This window comes from Monodelphis domestica, chromosome 6 (assembly GCF_027887165.1).
Source record: "Monodelphis domestica isolate mMonDom1 chromosome 6, mMonDom1.pri, whole genome shotgun sequence".
Taxonomy (NCBI): Eukaryota; Metazoa; Chordata; class Mammalia; order Didelphimorphia; family Didelphidae; genus Monodelphis; species Monodelphis domestica.
The window spans coordinates 60,182,366-60,203,625 of NC_077232.1; the positions used below are offsets into that span (position 1 = coordinate 60,182,366).

General features: G+C 34.9%; 1 protein-coding gene across 6 annotated transcripts in view; it reads right to left on the bottom strand.

Moving 5' to 3' along the window:
* Positions 1–21,260, bottom strand: part of USP47 (ubiquitin specific peptidase 47) — a 100,913-nt gene continuing 79,653 nt past the window's right edge. For all 6 annotated transcript variants that reach the window (XM_007497093.3, XM_056802077.1, XM_007497095.3 and 3 more), the window contains 12 exons: positions 19,589–19,796; positions 15,877–15,992; positions 13,632–13,751; positions 9,137–9,914; positions 5,941–6,116; positions 5,675–5,755; positions 4,777–4,892; positions 4,211–4,329; positions 2,691–2,821; positions 2,168–2,215; positions 1,952–2,082; positions 1–1,483 (listed from right to left, as the gene is read on the bottom strand). In XM_007497093.3, the coding sequence (XP_007497155.1) occupies positions 1,309–1,483; positions 1,952–2,082; positions 2,168–2,215; positions 2,691–2,821; positions 4,211–4,329; positions 4,777–4,892; positions 5,675–5,755; positions 5,941–6,116; positions 9,137–9,914; positions 13,632–13,751; positions 15,877–15,992; positions 19,589–19,796 (2,199 nt within the window). In that variant the 3' untranslated portion in view covers positions 1–1,308. The remainder of the gene's footprint in view (positions 1,484–1,951; positions 2,083–2,167; positions 2,216–2,690; positions 2,822–4,210; positions 4,330–4,776; positions 4,893–5,674; positions 5,756–5,940; positions 6,117–9,136; positions 9,915–13,631; positions 13,752–15,876; positions 15,993–19,588; positions 19,797–21,260) is intronic.

A 21,260-nucleotide genomic window follows, 5' to 3' on the forward strand; every position in this document is an offset into this window, starting at 1 on the left:
GAATGAACAAATGTTTTATTGGCATGTTCATTGTTGTAAACAGCATCTGGCGTGAAAAAGTTTACCAAAACCTTTTACTGATTTTTATAAATTAGATGGCATTTCCAAAAATTATATAGAATTTTTCCATTGATATTTTTATTTCGCAAAGCGAAAACTTGCAGATTTCGCAATGAATTCATGTTGACTTGTTTCTGTCTTGTATGATGATCTGATTTTATTAGCAAGATTATTTTGTAAGACTTTAAGACATTTCCAAAAGTTAAACTACATTACTAGAAATCAACTCCAAAAATTAAGGTCTGATTTACAAGGGTTCTAGAACTTGGAGTCTTCAAAAATGAAATGTACAAAAAGGGCAGCCAAACAGAAAAGCTCATCAACAAAGAAAAAGAAAATCCTACGAGACCCAGCATCATGACACCTAACTGAGAATTAAATTTAAATATGCTGCAATACTTTCAAATGTACACAATGAAAAATGATGTGGGAAAAGATTAGCCATGGTAAATATTAGAACTGCAATTTTGATAACTGAACGGGAAAATTTTATTTACAATGTTGGATGAAATAGTGAAATTCTTTTCTACATCTGAAACCTAACAAAAATCAGTCACAGTTACAATTCTGCAGTAAACTGATCCATCACCTGCTGGGAACTTTCTAAAGGGAACTTTCTGATGTTATTTTGAGAATAATGTTCCTAATACTTTAAGAAACAAAACAATACCACCCCCAAACAAGCAAGCAAACAAACAAAACACCTTCACACTTCTTCCTGTTACAGCTGGTTCTGATAATGATTCCATTATGTCTTCAGCTCCTACTTTTGCTGTTTTCTGTGAGTTAACACAAGTTGCATTTACTTCCGAATTGTCAATGAGGTAATGTGTGCATCAGTGAAACAAAGAAAATCATTCATTCATTCATGGCCTTTGCACAGCTTTTATTAGTAAGCTATGAATATCCTGTTTGAGACTAGTTTTACTAGCTCCTATGTGCACATTTCTGTCTTCATAAATGCTCACTCATTTCCCCCCACCCCCTTTTCTAGTTTTAGGGGTTTTTTTTTTATTTGCACATCCCTTTTAGCTTTACAGTACATTTGACTATAGTGCACAACATGATTCCAAGTCAAAACAGTGACCCACTGGGCCCTGAGCTTCTGATTGGCAAACGGCATCCCAATCAGCGCTGGTGTCATTGCTTTACCCCTAATGATGTCCTGCCATACTGGCACTACACAGTAGTAGCAAACCTTCCAATTAAAACAAAAAATCCCCCAGGGAAAATGCTACACTAGAAGAATCAGTCTTGAGTCAAATCTTTATTTGGTGCTCCGTCCAGATAAATTTTTAGTGCTTTTTCTTTACGAGGAGAGTAGGTTACACGATGTCCAGTTTTTTGGAGCCGGCTGCTTTCCTTTTTCATCAGTTCATTTCTCTGCTCATCTGTTAATTCCATTAATTCTTCAGTTTTATCCCTAAATTCAAATGATCACATTCGTTAAAAAATAGTTCTTTAACATTCTGGAAGGGAAAAACAAATTGTGCTAGGATGTACAACACTGATAAACGAGACAATGGTCAAACTAGTGAAATCTTTGGCAAGATGAACAACCAAATACTTCTTGCACCACCATTCTCCCTCTCCCGCCCCTTGCCCCCACTTCAGTGTTTTATCATTACTCCTTACCTTATTTAACCAGAAAATGCTAGGATTCCTGTTAGAAGTCAAAGCATCAGTCACTGATGTAGTTATAAAGTATGATACACAGGCTGCCTGACTATCTACAAAAAATGGTCTAGAAGGGTATTAATCACAACTTGCCTTCAGCAAACAGTTAGCAGTCAGTTCTCCAAATTAACCTGGATCTGGTTTTTTCAATATAATTATGGTCAAAAGTAGTCTAACTGCCTAATGGAGTCAAAAAACATGCCTTCAACATTACCTATAAAATATCACTGCGCCATCATCACAGATATAAAGGGGCCACACATTCAGTGTAGAAACTTTAGGGTTCCAATCCAAATCCTGGTGAATTTCTAGGACAGATATGTCACAGGGAAATGTTCCTCTGCCCTGAGGAAGAGAACATATTCCATGAATGCACCATGCTGGTGGACACATTTGCACTCAGGTGTGTTACGTCTATCACTGATCTCACCTTTGCAAATTCAATATCTTCCAAAGGTATCCCACTGATTTCACAAAGCTGGAAAACAAAAACAACCAAATGTGTTTGAGAATAATTATTTCCTCAGTTTTGAAGATAAAAGAACCTTCTCCCCCAATGTATATTATAATAGATTAAAATCCAAAGTGAGAAAGCACATACTACATACAAGAAACCAATATACTCATTGTTCTAGTTTTACCTGTTCTTTGCCCTCTGACCCCAAGTCTGAAAAATCAGAGTGATTCATTAAAAATAAGATCAGATGACTCAGTTTAATAGGCCTTACTTATCTCTTGGTGGCAACAGGTAAGAAGCCTTTCAAAGCATTACCTGCCCCGCAACAGCAAAGTGAGTATATGACCAACTCAAAGTTAAGGCTATCATTAGATGTTTTCAATATTCCAATTGAAGATTGTTTCTGAAAATTTCTTTAGATGAAAACTAACAAAATCATGTCATCAAAAATAGAAGAAACATTCATAAGAGTGTGTGATACACAAAGAAAAGTCACCTTCTCTCTCAGTTCATCAACACTGCTGCTTTCTAACACCACCTCTTGGAAGGGGTCGAGTCTCATGTCTGTTGGCCTCCACCGCCTAGACAGCACAGCCAGTTGTGACATGGATTTCATCTTCTCCACTCCTAAGAAATTAAAGATTAAGAATTTATCTTATTGCTAATGAGTACCACTTTTTATTTTATTTTTTTTTAATTTATTTAAGAAAAATTGTCCATGGTTACATGATTCATGTTCTTTCTCTCCCCTCCTATAGCCAACGCGCAAGACCCACTGGGTTTTACAACTACGTATTGTTTTTTTAAGTGTTCATGGTAAGAAAGATGGACCTCTAAGTATTGTCAAAAACTGAATGGGCAAAAGGAAAGAACAGACACAGAATGTCTTTTAAACAAGGGTACAATTTCATTCTCCACATCCCCATCCCCAACATTCCTAAGACAATTAAGGACTAAGCTGAAGAGGAGGGGAGGTTAAGAAGGAAACAAGGTATTTTGTACATCTAGGCTGATGTGAATGTTTTCAGCTCACTCTTTTTATTCTACCCCCTGGTCCCTAACAGCTCCTGTTTTCTTCAAGGATTTCTCAAGTCCACCTCTTTTATGGGGTCCTGCCTGACTAATACTCATGATTCCTTTTTCTGATTTCCTATAAACAGTTTATTATTGATCCTTGGAACTTTGTTTTTCCCCCCCTAAATAGAAACTAAACCAAGAGATGAAGACTATATTCTCCAAACACGAGAGCACAGGATGAGAATACACAAGACATGCTTAATAAAGAAGTGCTAATCAAAACTTCAAAAGGAAGAGGAATAAACAATAACTTCTCTTAATTCTCAGGTCATGAGACCTGATACTGCTTTGGGAGAGGTACCTGGGGCTAACCCTAGCCATGATCACTGAAGAATAGTGGGATCATGGAGAGCCTTTCTCAGTCAGAGATCTCTGAAATACCCTTCCTATGTGGCCTTGGAAAGGTCACTTTTTCTCAGGAACCCAGGTAGCTCTTGAGGGCAATTACTTGCCCAGTGGTTACTGATCTGTATAGTCAGAGGAGCTCCTTACTAGGCTCTTCCTACTATAAAATTACAGCTGTAGTCAGAAAAATAAAATTACTTATCAAATATATTTAGAATTTTTAGATCTTATTATTTTTCTTTCTTTTTATTTTTTAAACACTTACCTTCTGTCTTAAAATTAATACTTTGTATTGGTTCAAAGGCAGAAGAGCAATTAGGGGTAGGCAATGGGGGTTAAGTGACTTGCCCAGGTCACACGGCTAGGAAGTGTCTGAGGCCAAATTTAAACCTAGGACCTCCTTTCTCTAGGCCTGGCTCCCAATCCATGGAGGCACCCAGCCGCCCCCAGATCTTATTATTTCTAAAGAAAAAACATAATTTTTTAAACACAAAAATTAACTCATTAATTCTTACTATAATGCAAGTAATGTCTATAATATTTGCAGCCTATTTGTTATCTTATCAAAACTTTATTTTAAGGCATTGATAATACCATCAAGAACTTCAAGGAAAACCTCCCAGTTGCTGGAAATATTAATATCCTCTTCATAGACATGATAATCTAGAAAGACTGTGCCAGGATTCTTCCATGTTTTTTTCCTTAGACGAAACCTGTAAAAGAGTTATGACATATTAAAATTCTCTCCCCTCTAAGCCTTTAACTGATGTATGCCTAGGAGAAATGTTTATTGTTTATTGTCAAGATAGAAAGATAAATGGCTACTTGAAAAAATAATTTAGGCAAGTTGTACTGAAAATTCCTAATTCTTGCCTTTGAGGACTTAGTATGTTTTCAAACAGATTCCATGAAAGCAAGGCAATAAGGACCATCAAAGATCCCCAAGACTATCCTCTTCATATTAGAGGAGGAAACTAATTTCTTTGTAGCTATGTTAGTCCTTACTAAATAAAACTGAAGTTCTACAATTTTGAACAGCTCAGAGAATTCTGATCTTGTCTGGCTTAAGTTTAAGCATAAGTGGGGCTGCCAACTCCAAATTATCTATCTGTACATGATCCTTTAAACCATCCCAGCAGATAAGTGCCAATGTCCTTTACCTGTCAATGCTGAGTTCTAGCCCACACTGCTCCCTGAGCTGGGGAAGGAGCTCTTCTTTAGACTGTCGGACAGTCATGCCTTTAGCAAAAACAGCATCAAGGAGAAACCTACAGGGCTATAAATGCAAAAGAACTGGTAAGTGCTGAGATTCCTTAAAGTCCACAGCCACTTCTATTCAATTGAACTATCCTATACCCATATAAGGAAGAAGGATCACAATTTCAAAGAACAAAATTAAAAGAACATATGGAAGGAAACCTACTAAGAATACTTCCAAAGTATACTTGACACAGAACTGACAAACTAATAGCCAATTGCAATTGGAGAGGACATGAGTAAGGCAATGGCAATTCTGAGACGGATCCTCTCTTGCTGTACTACTCTATTTTTATGTCTTCGTCGTATTTTCCCAGTTAAATGATGTCAGCTCCCTGAAGGGAAGGAATTGTCTTTCTAGTTCTTTGTGTTCTCCCTACATCACCTACCACATACAGAAACTGAAATATTGGTACATTAAAGAATTGAGTTTCAATTAAGACAAACATCTAGAAAAAGAAAAGAATTAAAAAGCAGATCATCTGACTCGTTACGGTGAAAGTCCTTTTCTATGAATTCCTGCCCACCTTAGAGATCAAAAGGTTTTAGACAAATCAAAAGTATCTTCTTTTCCAGAAATGGGGGTCTCTTAAGACCTAAAATTAAAAACTATTAATAAAATTCTTTTTCTATCAAAGTCCTACTTCCAAATGATGCCTCTCTTTAAAGCAAGAGAGGCTGTTACCTGTAAGGGAAGTAGTTAGTACCTACATCAATGAAATAATATACTGTTTTTAGTAATAAATGTTGCTAAAACCATGAGAAGTTATCTTACGATGATTTAAAATAGATGTTCCTTACCTCTTGCTCATTTACTAAAAGCTGGTACACTTTGACTCTGTACTCTCCCTTCTTAAGTGCTCTCCCCAATCTAATTGTAATCTACAAGTCAGAAACAACATGTGTCAGATGTATTGTCACAAAAACAATGAAAACAGTTACTTAAGCTGTCATCATAACAAAATTACATTTTCAGGGTACTCCACTTCGTGAGGAAATGAGCAAAGGATGCTATCAAATCAATTATTCAAATCTAGCTCTAGTAATAAATAACTATTTTCATTAACCTTGTTGTCATCTGAAAATGATGAAAGTGTTTCATTCAGTCGGACACTCTCAAACTCTTGATTGCTGGCATAGACTCGAAAAACTTTGAAGTGAGAAGACAGAACTCCAACAAAGGGTTCCAAATGTTGTTTGAAGGCAGCCAGTGTAATTCTTTTATCAACATGCACCATCAACCCTAAGCAAAAATATTTTTTAAAAGTCTATAAGCATTAAATGAAACTATAAATGAAAAATATCAGTGTGTTTTAGGTAGAAAAGAGCTGTGTTTCATTCACGCAATCAATATTCAGGTACTATATATATAGTACTTTAATTCAGTAAAAAAAAAAAGCACCACATAAATCCAAATGCTTGCTTTGAAACTGCTCTAAAATATATTCTAATGAGATGAAAGTATTTTAGAGATATATTATTGAATTCTACTAAGAACTAGAAAGCCAATTTCCTGAATTTTCCTAGTGATCTCTGTAAATATGAGGAAAATAAATAATGCATTTGATATATCAAAAAATTACTATAATTCTTAAAGCATTAACTCTTACAATAATACCTCTGGAAGATATTTAAAAAACTATCTTTACCCCTGCCCCTCCACTAAAAGTCTGCTTTTTCTTTTTAAATACAGTTGAATGTCAAAGGGGAAAAGTATATATGGAGGGTTACATAAAACACTCAAAAGTTTAAAAATTAAGGAAAGTTACTCAAGCATGAAGTCTTATTGTAGTTATATGAGCTGTATGTTTAATACTATTTTTTTTAAATTGTGGGGGTGGAGTCTTTTTTTAGGAATATTATCCCAATTTATAACTTAATTCCATTATTCCAGCAAAAAGCAAAAACAAAATGATGCTTATTTAATTCACTACTGCTATTATTAAAAAAAAACACCACAACAGCATTACTGTACATTTCTTCTCTTAATACACACCAAAGACTATACAATATTATATTTATTTTCTAGGAAGCAGGAATTGCAGATATAGTGTTGTTCCAAAACAGCATTTTGTTTCAGGGTCATAAAGGCCTATTTTGTGGGTTGACAGAATTGTTCTCTATATTACCTGCAGAAGATGATTCTCAGATTATATGAATTGTTCTTTCCTAATGCCGACATGTTTTAGTTGCCATACTCCAGAAATAAAAGAAACATTTCCAGTGTAGTATGGCTTTTATACAAAGGAGGAAAAGTTTCAGTTTGTTTCAATTAACCACCCTCATGCTTTTCAGGAAAGGGTCTATGATGCCAGATTAATTTCCTGGTTCATTTTTGAAGGCCAAGGGTTTATTTTTCAAAAAAGTATTATTTGGATTATTGGCCTCTCAATGAATCATTTTACACTTCCCTAGATGAACACTTATCTGCAAATCTTCTGTTCAGTCAGATGATCTTGTTAAACAATCCTGCAGCGTCAGCCATGGGTTTCATATTTCATAACCCAGGACTTAACGTTATCTGCTAATCAGCAGATTCCCTCAGTATCTATTTTAAAATTATTTATAAAACGGCAACAAACTGGACTCAGTCAAACTCCTTCCCGGGCTTCATTGTTTACAGTTTTCTTTTCGGAAAATTTGTATTTATCCCTAAATTGTCCTGTTGTTTCTAAATCAATTCCCTAGCTATGACATAAAAAAAAAATGTTATGGAAAAGCTTTTTTAAAAAATCAAGTAGTAATTAAAGTCAATCATTGTAAATTGTTTCCCATCAACATTATTATTTTACATTTAGATAAGTCATTTTGTCATGGCTTTTCTTGTCTAGAAATAATGCTGATAGAAGGCCCATAGGGCATGCAGTGTAATGAACTATTCTTTAGTAAAGCTTCTCTGAACATTCCCAGAACAGATATATGCCTCTTGAGTTTTAGTGTTCCTCTAGAAGCTCTCTTAGATTATACTGGCAATCTGTTAAATGAAATGTGTTATTTGTAACAAGTTACAACCTTTACCTGATAAGGAACTGATTTTGCCTTCCAGTCTTTGCTGTGAATGAATGTATACATATTGGGAAGGGTAAGGAAACTGGGGTGTCAGTAAAAGAATGGTAAACTTTTCAAGGAAAATGAATGTGATTACATAAGCCACAAGAAAGTGAAATCAATCTGATATTTCTAGGAGCATCATAATTCTAAATTTTCATCAAGTTTCTTCAAAATTCTTGGGTAGAGGTTATCAGGTTCTAATGATAACTACATATGCTTTGTTAATCGGCTTTAGAACAAGAGTTCTTAACATTTTTTATCGTATTCCTCACACTCCTACCCAAAATGTACTTCCTAACCTCCTGTGGCAAAACCTATGAATCCTTCTCAAAATAATGTTTTTAAATGCATAAAATAAAATATTTAAACTTACAAAAGAACCCAATTATATTGAACTACGTCTTATACACTGATCATAGAAAGACTTTCTACTCTTGATGTATTTTAAAATATCTCTTATTATTGGCTAACTTTTTAAAAAAGGTGTGGCAAGTTGGGTCTACCTGACTTAGTTTGTACAACCTTTTCTTTCATTTCACTTTTCCAATTAATCATAAAGGTATGTTCTTTTATTTCCCAGTACAGGATGGATAATTAATATTTTAAGTCTCTAATATTTTACTTCTGAACTTTGAATATGTCATACTTCTTCAACACTCTCCAGGCTTTCTTGTGTTACTTATTTTGAAAATTATTCCTATTTTCCTCTAATCAAAACTATCATTTTATTACAATTCCCCTTTCCAAAATAGACAATAGTTTTAACTTCTTTTGCCATATAAATCGAATGTGCTATACTTTTATATCTAATTTGCATGTAAATTCATCAATTTAATTTTACCAAGAAATTATAACAAAAGCAATAAAGGGCAAGGTTTTATCACCTTGTACAAACTTTATGGCTTTCACAGATGGATTTAGAAGTGAATGTAGTGAGGGCAGCTGGGTAGCTCAGTGAATTGAGAGCCAAGCCAAGAGATGGAGGTTCTAGGTTCAAATCTGGCCTTAAATACTTCCCAGCTGTGTGACCCTGGGCTTAACCTCCATTACCTTGCCCTTACCACTATTCTGCCTTAGAACCAATACATAGTATTGACTCCAAGAAAAAGTGAATGTAGTGGACTCTCTTTAGTAAAGTTCACTCATGTATACATCTAATTGCAATATTAAGAACATGGGTACTGAGTTGCGAAGCTTTAAAATTTTACATACATTTATGTCCTTCTCCAGAACCTTCATCTGCAGCGTAGGATTCTGCTTTGAAATACATATACTGTGTTTCTCCCCTGCTCTTGCCACTTTCATCATATTCACTATCAGTTCCAGAGTCTTCTTCAGCTGTATCCCAGGTCTCTTTCTTTCCTTCATTTGCCTTAGATCTTCTACTACTTGTGATACTATGAGAGTCAAGTCCATTAGCCAAAGGGACTGGGGCACTGTCTGCATTGCACAAAGTGTCACTGCTGTGACTGGAACTAAGAATATCACTGTCCACTGAACTTGTACTCCTGTCATTGTTCACATCAGAGTCTGACCGCTCTTCAGACTGGAAATTTTCTGGATCAGAAGTCTGAATTTGCTGTTCAAGTTCTCTGTTATCAACTGATCCTGAAGAATCTCTCTCATTGAGAGGTGATTCAATGTTTTCAAAATCACTTGTCTCAGTACTCTTGCTACTGTCTCCATTATCTCCATCCTGTTGCTGTTGTAGAGACAAGCTTTTAAGCTTTTCAGTACTTTCTTCTAAGATAGCCTCTACAGATTTTAGGCTACCTAGAGGTCCTTTAACTCGTTCACATGCATCATCTACATTGCCAGAATCTCCACCAGCTTTCTGGTATGCTGTCCTTTTAGAATGAGATCCTGGAGATTGTTCAGGTAATAAAACAAACAGTCTGATTGTATTTGCATGCCGATCCAGCAGTTTCCACAAATGAGAGTCTGTAAAGGCCATCTGTCGATCCAAAGATTCAGAACTTTCGACAAATACCTAAACATTAAGGCAGAGAGTTCCGTTATATCATTGTAGTTTTGGTTCTTAGGCATTACAAGAGAATTATAGTACTCAAACAGGATACATATTGAATTGCAAAGAAAAAAATTTAAGGAAATTATTTAGGTGATAAGGCATTTAATTTAAATTCAAATGTTTAAGTCAGTGCATAAGCTTGTTGAAAAGACTTGAGAACTTTGCAGTTTTCCTCACTAGTAAATTTCAGTTAGCATTCTACTGCTTAAGAAAAATTCTAAACCTTACAGTCACATTATATCTGAAAAGTTCAAGAGTATTTTGCTCTTCATAGACAAAGATGGTGCTCTCAGGAGAACAGTAAGATGGTTGCTCAAAAGGTCCTCATCATGAGCAACATATATATCCACATATCTGTGAGATAGATGGTTAATGTCAGTGAGGCTGCTTCTGCCAATACAATTTTCCTTACTGAAAAATTAACTGACTATATGGAAACAGAATTTGCAATCTGGACCTCATCAGTATCATGTTCCAATCCACTATTTCTTAACCCATGAAAGGAACATTTGATGTATTATGAAGAAGTCCTCGAAATATCACAAAATCCTGGGTTTCTTCACAGATCTTTTCTCATTTTGAACCAGGCAAATGGCAACAGTAGTAATCATGTTGGAAAAAAGAAAGATGGCAGTTGTGTGTTTTTACACATAAAAAGTAATAGAAATGACAAATGGAGAGAACAATAACCTGGCAAGGTCACATGAATGTATAGACTAAAAGTGTTTGGGAACTAATGGATTAATCATGTGAACTAAAAATGGACATACTGAGTAAGATAGTTAAACTTAGAAACGAAAGTTTACCACATAATAATGGAAACATTGTAATACTTTGGCAAGAACACTGAACATTTCCAGGCTACAGTTTCCTTATCAATAAAATGATGCTTTCTAGGTCCCGTCTGCCACTAACATTCTATAAAATGCTATGAAAAATAACAAATAAATTCACATTGGAATTGTCTATAAATTTTAAAAGGTGGTACTATAGATGCAATTTTCTGAAGTGGAAAAAGTATAAAGGTATTATGCCTTCATCATTTCTCATAATGTCCCATTTCATGCTGTGCTTTCTCAGAAGATTATTATACCCAAACTCCATCTGGATGTAGTCAATACTATTACATCATTTAGTTTTAGTAAACCATGGACCTTCCATATTGTATTGTGCTTAAATAGTTAAAATCAGATAGTCGCCTTCTATTAAAAGCTACTACACCAAAAGGTTTAATTTAGAATTTCAATTTTAACTCAATAATAATAACTATTGTGCAACAGTATCTATATTTTGTCTGGATGCTTAACGATAAGGCTTTTCTATATTACATATATTTTGACTGAAATTAATATAAGGAAAGCTCAAAAGCAAAACAAAAAATGCTCAGATAAAAGCAAAAAGATAAGACATTTAAAGTGTCTCATCAGAAACACAGATGTTAAAACCCAATAACATAATTACTAGGCCTTTGCCTCTAGGAAAGGAAAGGAGTCCATATGTAAAAGTGTATGTATAGCAATTCTTTTCATAGTAGCAAAAAACTAGAAATTCAGGACCATCTGGTGGTGTCTATCACTCAGCGAATGCCTAAACAATATTGTAGATAAATGTATTGTATTATTGTATAATGGCAAAAGGGATGGTTTTAGAAGTATCTGGGAACACTTATATGAACTGATGCACTGTGGTAAGCAAAACCAGGGGTAAGGGTAATAATAATTACAATGAAAATGTAATAATAGATGGCATTAATATAGCAGTTACTTTGTGCTAGGAATTCTGCTAAGCATTTTACAATAATTATTTCATTGGATCCTCACAACAACCCTAGGAGGTAGGTGCTATTTACTGTCCCCACTTTACAAGTGAGGGAACTAAGGCAGGCAGAGATTAAGTGACTTGCCCATGGTCACATAGGGTCTTGAGGCCATATTCAAACTCAGGTCTTCCTGACTCCAGGCCCAGCACTCTGAAAGGGGGGAGGTTGAGAATGGGTTCTCCTCCCTTCTCCCATAAAAGAACAGAAGGAATCACAGACAAGCAAAACAGCTTTGAAAGTTAAATGTTGTATTTATTATATACTTAAAAATAAAAGCAAGCTCTATATAATGGAGATTCACAGTTTCAAGAACAATCCTTTCCTTCTGTTCTACAATGTAAATGGAAATGTTTACTTTATTTGGTGTTTAAGTTCAGAAAATAAATAAAATTAAATAAAAAAAAATACAGACTCCTATTTCTCACTGTTGCCCTCCCTCTCATCTGATGACCGATCCTGGCTGTAGCTTGCTTTATTTCAAAATATTTCTCTGGGTCTGGAAAAGGAGAAAAAGAGGCAACTCTAGTAGCAGCATGGCAAGCAAAAATTAACTTTTTTTGCAAGGAGTAAGGTGGTAAAAGGCAGTACAATATAGTTGCTAGAGAGTTGGCCTCGGTTAGGAAGACTTGTGTTCAAGTCTTGCCTCTGACACAAAATGGCTAAGTGAGACTGGAAAGGACATTCAATGGTTTAGTACCCCAGGGCAACTCTTTTAAGAGTATAATATAAGGTGAAGAACAGTTTTTGACCTGCATCTGTAGATGGTGTTTCCTATACCAACAAAATTCTATATCTACCACCACTCCCAATCCAAAAAGGTGTAACCAGATTATGAAATTAAAAGGTCAGATAGCACTAGTTGTTGAGAAGAGCACAGAGAATAGGGAAGATGTTTAAAGAGTAATAAGTTTAAGGTTAAAATGTTGGAAGTAGGGAGTAGAAAAATGAAATCAGAAAAATAAATAAGAAGGAAAATGTGAAGTAAGAGCCATCTGAGAATGTGATATGATATACCTAGAATAAATAAATGAAACTGGGCTTCAATATGCATTAGAATGATAATTATTGGAAATAATAAATAAATCCAAACAAATGAGAAAAGAGCATTAATTCTTACTTCTTCCTTTGGAGGACAGGTAAATAATGGAGGGAGAGGAAAATAATTCAGTGAGTTCAAGACTGTGACTGATTTCCCCTATACAAAGCTGAAGAACTTGATGCTCCTAGGCCAGGAGCTATACTTATTGTGAGTTCAAATTGGGCCCTGTTCCTGAGGTCATCTGTTCCCATACACCTAAGTTCCACAAGGGGACTGGCTGATTATGGGACAGGGTTTAAAAATGGCCAAATAGGGAGGAATGTATCAATATGTAAACAGACAAATATTTCATGAAGAAAGTGGGATTAAAGAGTAGGCTTGGTCAAGGTACAGAAAAGAAGGAAGGTGTACCAAAGGGCACAATATACATAAAAGGATGAAGGCAGAAATACAAACATGGTATGGATGGGTCTATGGGAAGACTGACCTGGAGAGAATCAAACTTGGGAAACAGTGTAAGAAAGCTGGAAAGGGAGAGTTTGTATTTTTACTTGAATTAAATGTAATTAATGGAAGAAATGGAAGAGGTGATGGAGCAGAATGGCAAGCTTTGATTCAAAAAGACTTGAAGTTCCACTTCTGATTTGTCTGTGTAGCACTGGGCAACCCTTCCAGGAAAGTCTCTAAGATGAAAAGTTGTCAACAGTTACATTCATAGAAGGAATTTTCTCACTAGAAGTTTCCTATGCCCATGAAATCACAGGTTCAAAACAAACAAACAAAGAAGATAAAATATAGGAAAGAGTCACTAAAGACACACCTTGTTACTTCTAAAGAAGCCTTCAGCCTTCAGTGTTTTACTGGACACATTAAGAAGACGCAAGTCATTGTAGCAGCGTTCCAGAACTATTCTCATTGTTTCAGCAGGCAAATGTATAGCCTATAAAGGGATCATAATTATAGAAAAAAAAACTTTAATTTTGCAAGAAACCATACCTTAAAATGAAAAGTTGACTAAAAAAATGACATTGAGCCTTTTCCAATGGGTCAAAGATAACATGGAAGTAACTAGTTAAAGTTAAAAAAAAAAAGAAAACACACACACAAAACTCAAGAATACAAATGAATCTTATTAATCTCACTTATTAAAACCACTGCTTATGAGAAGCCCAAAGGAACGCTTGCAAAGTAGTATTAAACAAAAATCTAAACATAAAAACATTCCACTTAAGCCACTCTAATTTTACTTTTAGGACTTAGAGTAGTGATCTTATTCAAAAATGAAAAACTTACCTCCTTATAGCTGGCATTTGGCCATCAGTTTGATACCTAATTCAAATAAACTGCTTTTCTTCATATTGTAACCAATCAATAACATTCTGATAATTTGTAACAATGGCCCAAATCAAAGAGAGAACAAGAAAAATAGATTTTGGCCAACAAATATTTGTTTCCCATCATGTCTATAGAAATGACTGGGGGGAATATCTCCTCCAATTCCTAACTGTAATCTATTAGTTTAAAAGTCCAATACCATCATATCTTTAAAGATACAAACTGGTGGCTGAATGGTAAAGAAATTGTCAACCTCCAGTTCCAGTTTCCAGGAACATAAAGGAATAGAGGCAACTGAGCTAGTACTCCCTCCTAATACAAAGGAGAAAGAATATAATCAAACGAACCTGCTTACATAATGCTGAAGAGCTTAAGGTGGTAATAATTTTGAGTGTGCTGACTCATAGCTCCTTGGCACTCCCCACCCCCCATCTTTAAATGAATGGCAAGAACATAAAAACAAATATGACCTTAGATATGTTCAAAAAACACATCAGAAGGGGCAGTTAGGTGGCTCAATGTATAGGGCCAGGCTTAGGGAAGGGAGGATCTGGGTTTAAATGTGGCCTCAGACATGTCCCAACTGCATGACCTTGGGCAAGTCACTTAACTCCAATTGCATAGCTCTTCTGTCTTGGAACCGATATTGTGTATCGATTCTAAGATAGAAAGTAAAAGTTTAAAAAAAGACATTAGCAAAACATGCCCATTGCAATCACAAAATACTAAGAGTGTTTCTGGGGAATCAGCAAGGCCTAGGCCCAAGATTTGTATCTGTTACTGAAGTTACAAGTTATTTGTTATCTTAATCCCTTGGGTAATGTCCTTAAGAATAAGGCAAAGAAAAATTGCTGATCTGTACTGGTCAAGGCAGTTTCCTCATGAGGAGTTCTCTAGAGATTAAATCTCAGCCCTGTATCTCCTCTCTCCCTCCTCATAAAAAAAAAAAAACAAAAACTGTCTCTAAAATTCTAGTTCCTATGTCTCTCTCTAGGACAATGTTATCTTTTATAATCGAAGCAAATGTACACATAGTTCTAGTAATGACTAAAAGCATAGGCATTTTGTTATCTCTGAACTAAAAGAAAAAAGACTAATCATCATCATCTCCAACTTCCTAATTTTTACAAATGAATATGTATGGGTTGGTAAAAATACACAGGTGAAATATTTTTTTAATCTAGCTACCAGGGCAATTTGGTAAGATGTTTTTAATATGTAATCATACAACTTCAGTGTAGTGTTAATAAAAGCAAAAAGTTAGTAACTCAAGTCATGTTCTGCTTGCTTCACAGTTACTTCTGTCCTTGACTTACCTGATCTACTAAACTAAAAGCTATTCCTGGGGAATAATCTTGCATTATTTATCTGTCTCCTCTATAGTTTATCAAAAGCATGTAAATAGGTACCAGAAAAATGTCTGCTGACTAATGTATATTTGGAATATGCCTAAGGTAATTCTTTTTGGTGAATATTTATTATCAAACTCTTAAGCACAATTTAAAAATAAATAAATAGAAAAATGTTAAGCATTCTTAAAAACTATGGCATACTCAAATCAATAGAACTATCAAAAGTTTAGTACTTGAAATGAAGCATTATTCAGTGTTAGTGAAAGGAATACAACCATTAGACATTCTTCTCAAATAGGCTGCCCAACTATTAAAGTTTTTATGTTAGATATGGAAATTATTTTTCTCCACCCATAGATTGTGTTATTTATTACTTACCTTTGAAATAAGCTGCTTAAATTCAGTGACTGTTTGATTTAAATAAGCTCGTACGCTAACTGGAGGAGCAACAGATTCTGTCTTTATATCAACCACATGAACTTTCACCATCACTTCTGCCACATGTGAAAAACATAAGAACAGAATTCTAAGTACTTAAAGTAACTGACTTAAGATATTCAGTGTATGGTTTTTAACAGTCACGGTTTAAAAAAAAGTAACAGTTACTTTTTTTGTGAAAAAGTATAATATACACACTTATTAAGACTGTCTTTTCCTTTCTTCATCTAAAGTTATTAACAAGTTAACCTTAATTAACAAGATGAACTATCCATAATGAAAAATCCAACAAATTGGGCTCCTCAAATAAAATGCTTTAAGCTTTTCTAGGATAACTGTAGCATACCAGGTATATTAGCATATTGAAAGTATGATTGGTGTATTGATATTGTATCTTATGTGTTCATATACAATACTCATAGTCATGTTGCTTATTGATTATTGTATTTCCAAATCTTCAATCCAAAGGTCAGAGGAATTCCTTGGCAGGACAATATTTGCCAGAGGGTCCTAGTTCACACCTTGTTGGACCACATTCCTTGCCAAGTCACATGTTTGTTTAACCTCCTCCTCTTTGATTACAATTGATTGTCAATAGAGCCAGTGTCAGGCATAAAGCCTATGCCATGTCACATGTTCATTGGCTACCTCCCATTCCACATTCCTAAACTCTTCAATAAAAGTTTGAAGGCACATGTAGTGCCCTCTCTCAATACCATCAGAGGGGCATGGCAAGATGTAGCTCATATTTTTTAATTCCTTGTCTCTGAGTGTTTATTCCTTTGTCTCTCTTGTGAATCTTGAAATTTCTCAGACTTGTGAATGTTAAAAATTTCCCCATTGGGGAATTCTCCATTGGAACAATTCCCTACTGGGAACATTCCCCATTTGGACAGTGAGAACTCTACTTGGATCAGAAATGGGAGGACCTCTACTCCACCCATACTTAGGACTGCTTTAGGGGAGAAAACTCCTTTATAAACAATGAAAGTACTTAAACCCATACTTATAATGAGGCAAAAAGTTCTTTAAGCCATGCCTATTTTTAGAATTAATACAATAGGGTGCTAAGTACCTATAAAGGTCAGGCAACTTGTGAATTTACAAGGAGCAAAGAGGTGAAAACTTATTCAGAAGTTTTTTCTGGTTCAAACTTACTAAAAGGATTAGTCGACTCAGCTGTGAATTCAGAATGGGCTGTCCTTTGGAAAATGTCTACTGTGATTGGTAGATGGAAGAACTTAGGGGAAGTGACATAGGAGAAAACCCCCTATATAAGAAAAAGGAATCTCTTGAGAAGAGGATCTCTCTTGAGAAAGAATCTCTTGGAGGAAATCTCTAAGGAGGTCTCTCAAGGGAGGCTGACTCTGGTTGGAACTCCCTCTGGGGAGACTCTGTCCCCCAGAATCCTCGCTTGAACAGATCTTATGGTGAGTGATAACTGACTGACTGATCTTTTCTTTTAGGACTTAGGACTGGGTTGGCCAGGGCTACCCTGGGCCAGTCTATCCTTTTCTCATTATTTCCTTTTTCTCTCTTTCTCTCTTTCTTTAATTCCTCATTGTATTATTAATTAAAATCTCTATAAAACCCAGTTGACTTGGGTATATTTATAATTGGGAATATTTCCCTGGCGACCACCTTATATTTGATTTAAAACAAAAAACTGTGGTGAAAACATATTTTCTGCAGTCACAATTTACTCACCCACTCTTATATCTACTATAATTTATAGCCTTCAACCATTTTGATTATTACAATTTACCTTTTTGTAGTCCTGGCTACTGACTGGGTAAATGCATCAATGCTTAGATCATTTTTGATTGGGCCCTAATTCAAGGACCTGTTATAGATTTATTTTTCTTTTTACTTGGAATTTTACACATAAGACTTTGATAGTCTATATTTTCATCCAGAAATCTTTCTTTTCTTTTTGATTTTTCTGATATCTTTTTAATATCTCTTGCCAATTGATTCACATACCTCATACCTCAGCCATGCATCCATAAGTGATCCTTTTTTTTTTCCTCAATCACCCTCTTAACAGGGGAAATGTAAAAATATCATTATTTAAATTGCAAAGTTTAAATTCCTTTTGAGAAGAATTTTAGCTAAAGAAGATGCTACCTCTCTGAATCCAGAACTGAACTGTTGGAGAAGATACCATGAAGAAGCCTCCAGACCAGCCAGCTGCACAAAATTGAACTTTGGGTGTGGTTGATTGAACATTTATTTGTATGTATATTTTCATGCCAAAGGGGACTGCCCCTAACTGGCTTTTTGTCAATGCGTTCAGCAATTATTGGTTTCTTTTTTTCTTATCCTCAAATTATTGTAATCTTTAAATTGATTATGTTTTTATGATCCTTTGGGAAAGGACTTCTTCCCTGAGGATCAAATGGGGGGAATGTAAAATTGAGATTTGAACTCTGGACTTCAATCCCCACAAGCCCTTGCTCCACTTCCCCAAAATGCTTTGTAATCTCACAGAATTCTGAGGTGGGCGAGATCGAGAAGGTATTTAACCTAATTGCAAGGCTTTTGTGGCCTCTTTTGGACTTCCGTTTTGGGGCAGAAGTGGCTCTTTCCATAATGTAGGTGAGGTCTTGTCTAGGCCTCTGGCCTAGGCATGTGTTTTTTCTTACTTGTATATTCTTAAATTCTCAACCTTTAATAAACCTCATAAAATATAATACTCCTTGCAGAGAGAAACTAATTTCTACCTGCCTCAGTCTCCCCTAAATTTTAATCTTTACACTCTCTTTCTCTTCTCTATCAATTTTCCCTTAGTTTCCAATCTCCTTCTCAGGTGTCCACCCACGAGAACTGTACGATGTAACGACAAGAGGTTACAATAACCTTAATTCATTAATAGTTAAAACTCACGATTTACTTTAAATGTGACTTCTGCTCTATATATTACCAATAAAACAGTATACAGTACAGAAACAACAATTTGATCTCTCTTTTAAAATGAGAATATTCTGGGAATGTTATTTCCAAAACTAAAGTTCTGATATTTACTGGAGTAGCAAAAGGCAGTTTTGGCAATTTCCAAAATATAGATCCACACCATTCAATTCTGTTAGATACTGGCTGCACTGAAAGAATAATGGATTGGCATTAAGGTTTCCTATAGTCCATACCTCTGCTAATAGATACCCCAACTTTTGAATGTTTATGATTATCTTTGAAACTTTAATATAATACTTTATATAGTTTATATATAGTTTATATATAGGGTCTTTCATTCTTAAAAAAAATTATTCTAAAATTCCTCTGCTTCACTCTTTTATTACATAGAAACAGGAACTTTAAAATGCTTAAGTATTCACAAGGTTTCCCCTGGAGTGCACAGCACACACTACATTATGGACTAACAAACAATGATTTCAAGATCCTGTCTAAGCTAAGGAATAATGATAATTATCTTTATTTGGCATCTGGGTTATTTTCATCTTCCATATATTTCTTTGTACATATCCCTGTTGAATTTTTAAATGCTTGTTCCTAAATTTTTCTTAATTTTTCATTTAAAAATTTGAAAATAAGTAAAACTGTTCAAATTCAACTTAAAAATAAGACACCCCCCCTCCCAATTACTTAAGTAATTTAAACTAAACAAAATTCTTCAGAATAATGTATTTCTTACCACCAGGTTTATAAGACTGGAAAACCTGATCAGGTTTTCTGGTTTCCAAGAGTAGATCAAACATGTATGTTGACTTGACTCCACCAAGTAGAAGCCCCATTGGAGTATCCTCTTCTCCTTCATATGATCGCTCTAGATAATCATGAAACTCGTCATACTTAACAAGACGACAGCAATCCAGGGGAATGACCTCTTCCAAATCCATCATCTAAAATTGGAAAAGTTACCCCACAGATTTTATTTTTTTAAATATAACATCAATATGACTATTACCACCTATAGTTCTCTCTCTTTACCTATACACATATACATATATTTATGTACTTATGACTTGTATAGATGCACAAATACAATACTTAGAAATATGAATTAAATGTTTTTAAAATAAAAATTAACTTTTATTTTTACCATCATTCCCAAATAACATTTTAAATGATTAAGCATGCAATCTATGTAACAAAGTATTCCAAACATAAAATTATTAAATGCTTTTCAGTAAAAATTTTGAAGTTAAACTGCACTCCAAAGTCAGGGTACTATGCAATTTTGAGGATACATATTTATGAATCATAAAAAGGAAAACTACATAATTTAAATGAAGGAATCACTCCATCATTTGCTCAATTATATAGGAATAAGAATGCTGCTATGAATGAGTAGGGGGAGCTTCTTAAGCAGCCTATTTTACATAACAATGGCTACACTGTAAGAGCTCACATCCATATAATTTAGAAAATGTTTTCCTTACAATAGCTCCTCGTGCTAGGTAGTTCAGGTATTATTATCTCTATTTACAGATTAGGAAACTGAGGCAAAAAGAAGTTAAAAGATTTATGTTCTTAGTAAAATAATGGAACTAGTGCTAGAACCAAGTTCTTCTGACTGCAAATCCTAAACTCATTTTACTACACCAGTGGTGTTAAGCTCAAATAAAAATGGTGGCCACTCTCTAGAACATAAGGATCTTGCAAGTGCACAAAGACTTAAGTTTTAAAATGTAATGTTATTTATACTTTATTTTTGTTAATTTTGTTAAATATTTCTGAATTCCATTTTAGTCTGGTTCAGAGTACTGTGGGCTGGGTATTTGACCCCTCAAAAAGATATCACAGTTACTTCCCTGGAGTAGACCAATGAACTGACATGTCATCTGTGGTACCAGACTTGAGAGTTTGCCTTTTCCACAAAAAGCATTATAGCATTATAGAAATCAAGCAGAGAAATCATAGGGAGTCACTGGAATATTTAATGTTCTTCATTATGACTGCAGGTAAATCAATCACTCCTAAGCCTTAGCTCCTCCATCTGTAAAATGGTGATAGCTGTATGTAGTTGAAAGAAGTTGAAGCTAGAGTCTGGGGGTCTGGGTTTGAATTTAATTTTGCTGCTTACTACACATGTGATCTTGAGCACGTTATTCAACCTCTCTGGGCTTCAGTTTCTCATCAGTAGGATGAGTGGATGGATGGGGAGCCTAAAAAGATGCCTTCCATCTCTGCAGTTGCCACTTTAATGCTTTTGTGAGGAAAACACCTTGTAATTTGTGAGGAAAACACCTTGTAAATTGATATGTAAACATTCAATGCTGCTACTGTAATTTCCGATATGTTTTAAATTAAACTTATTCATAATCATAAAGAAAGCCAGTAGCAAAATCATAATCAGTACAGAG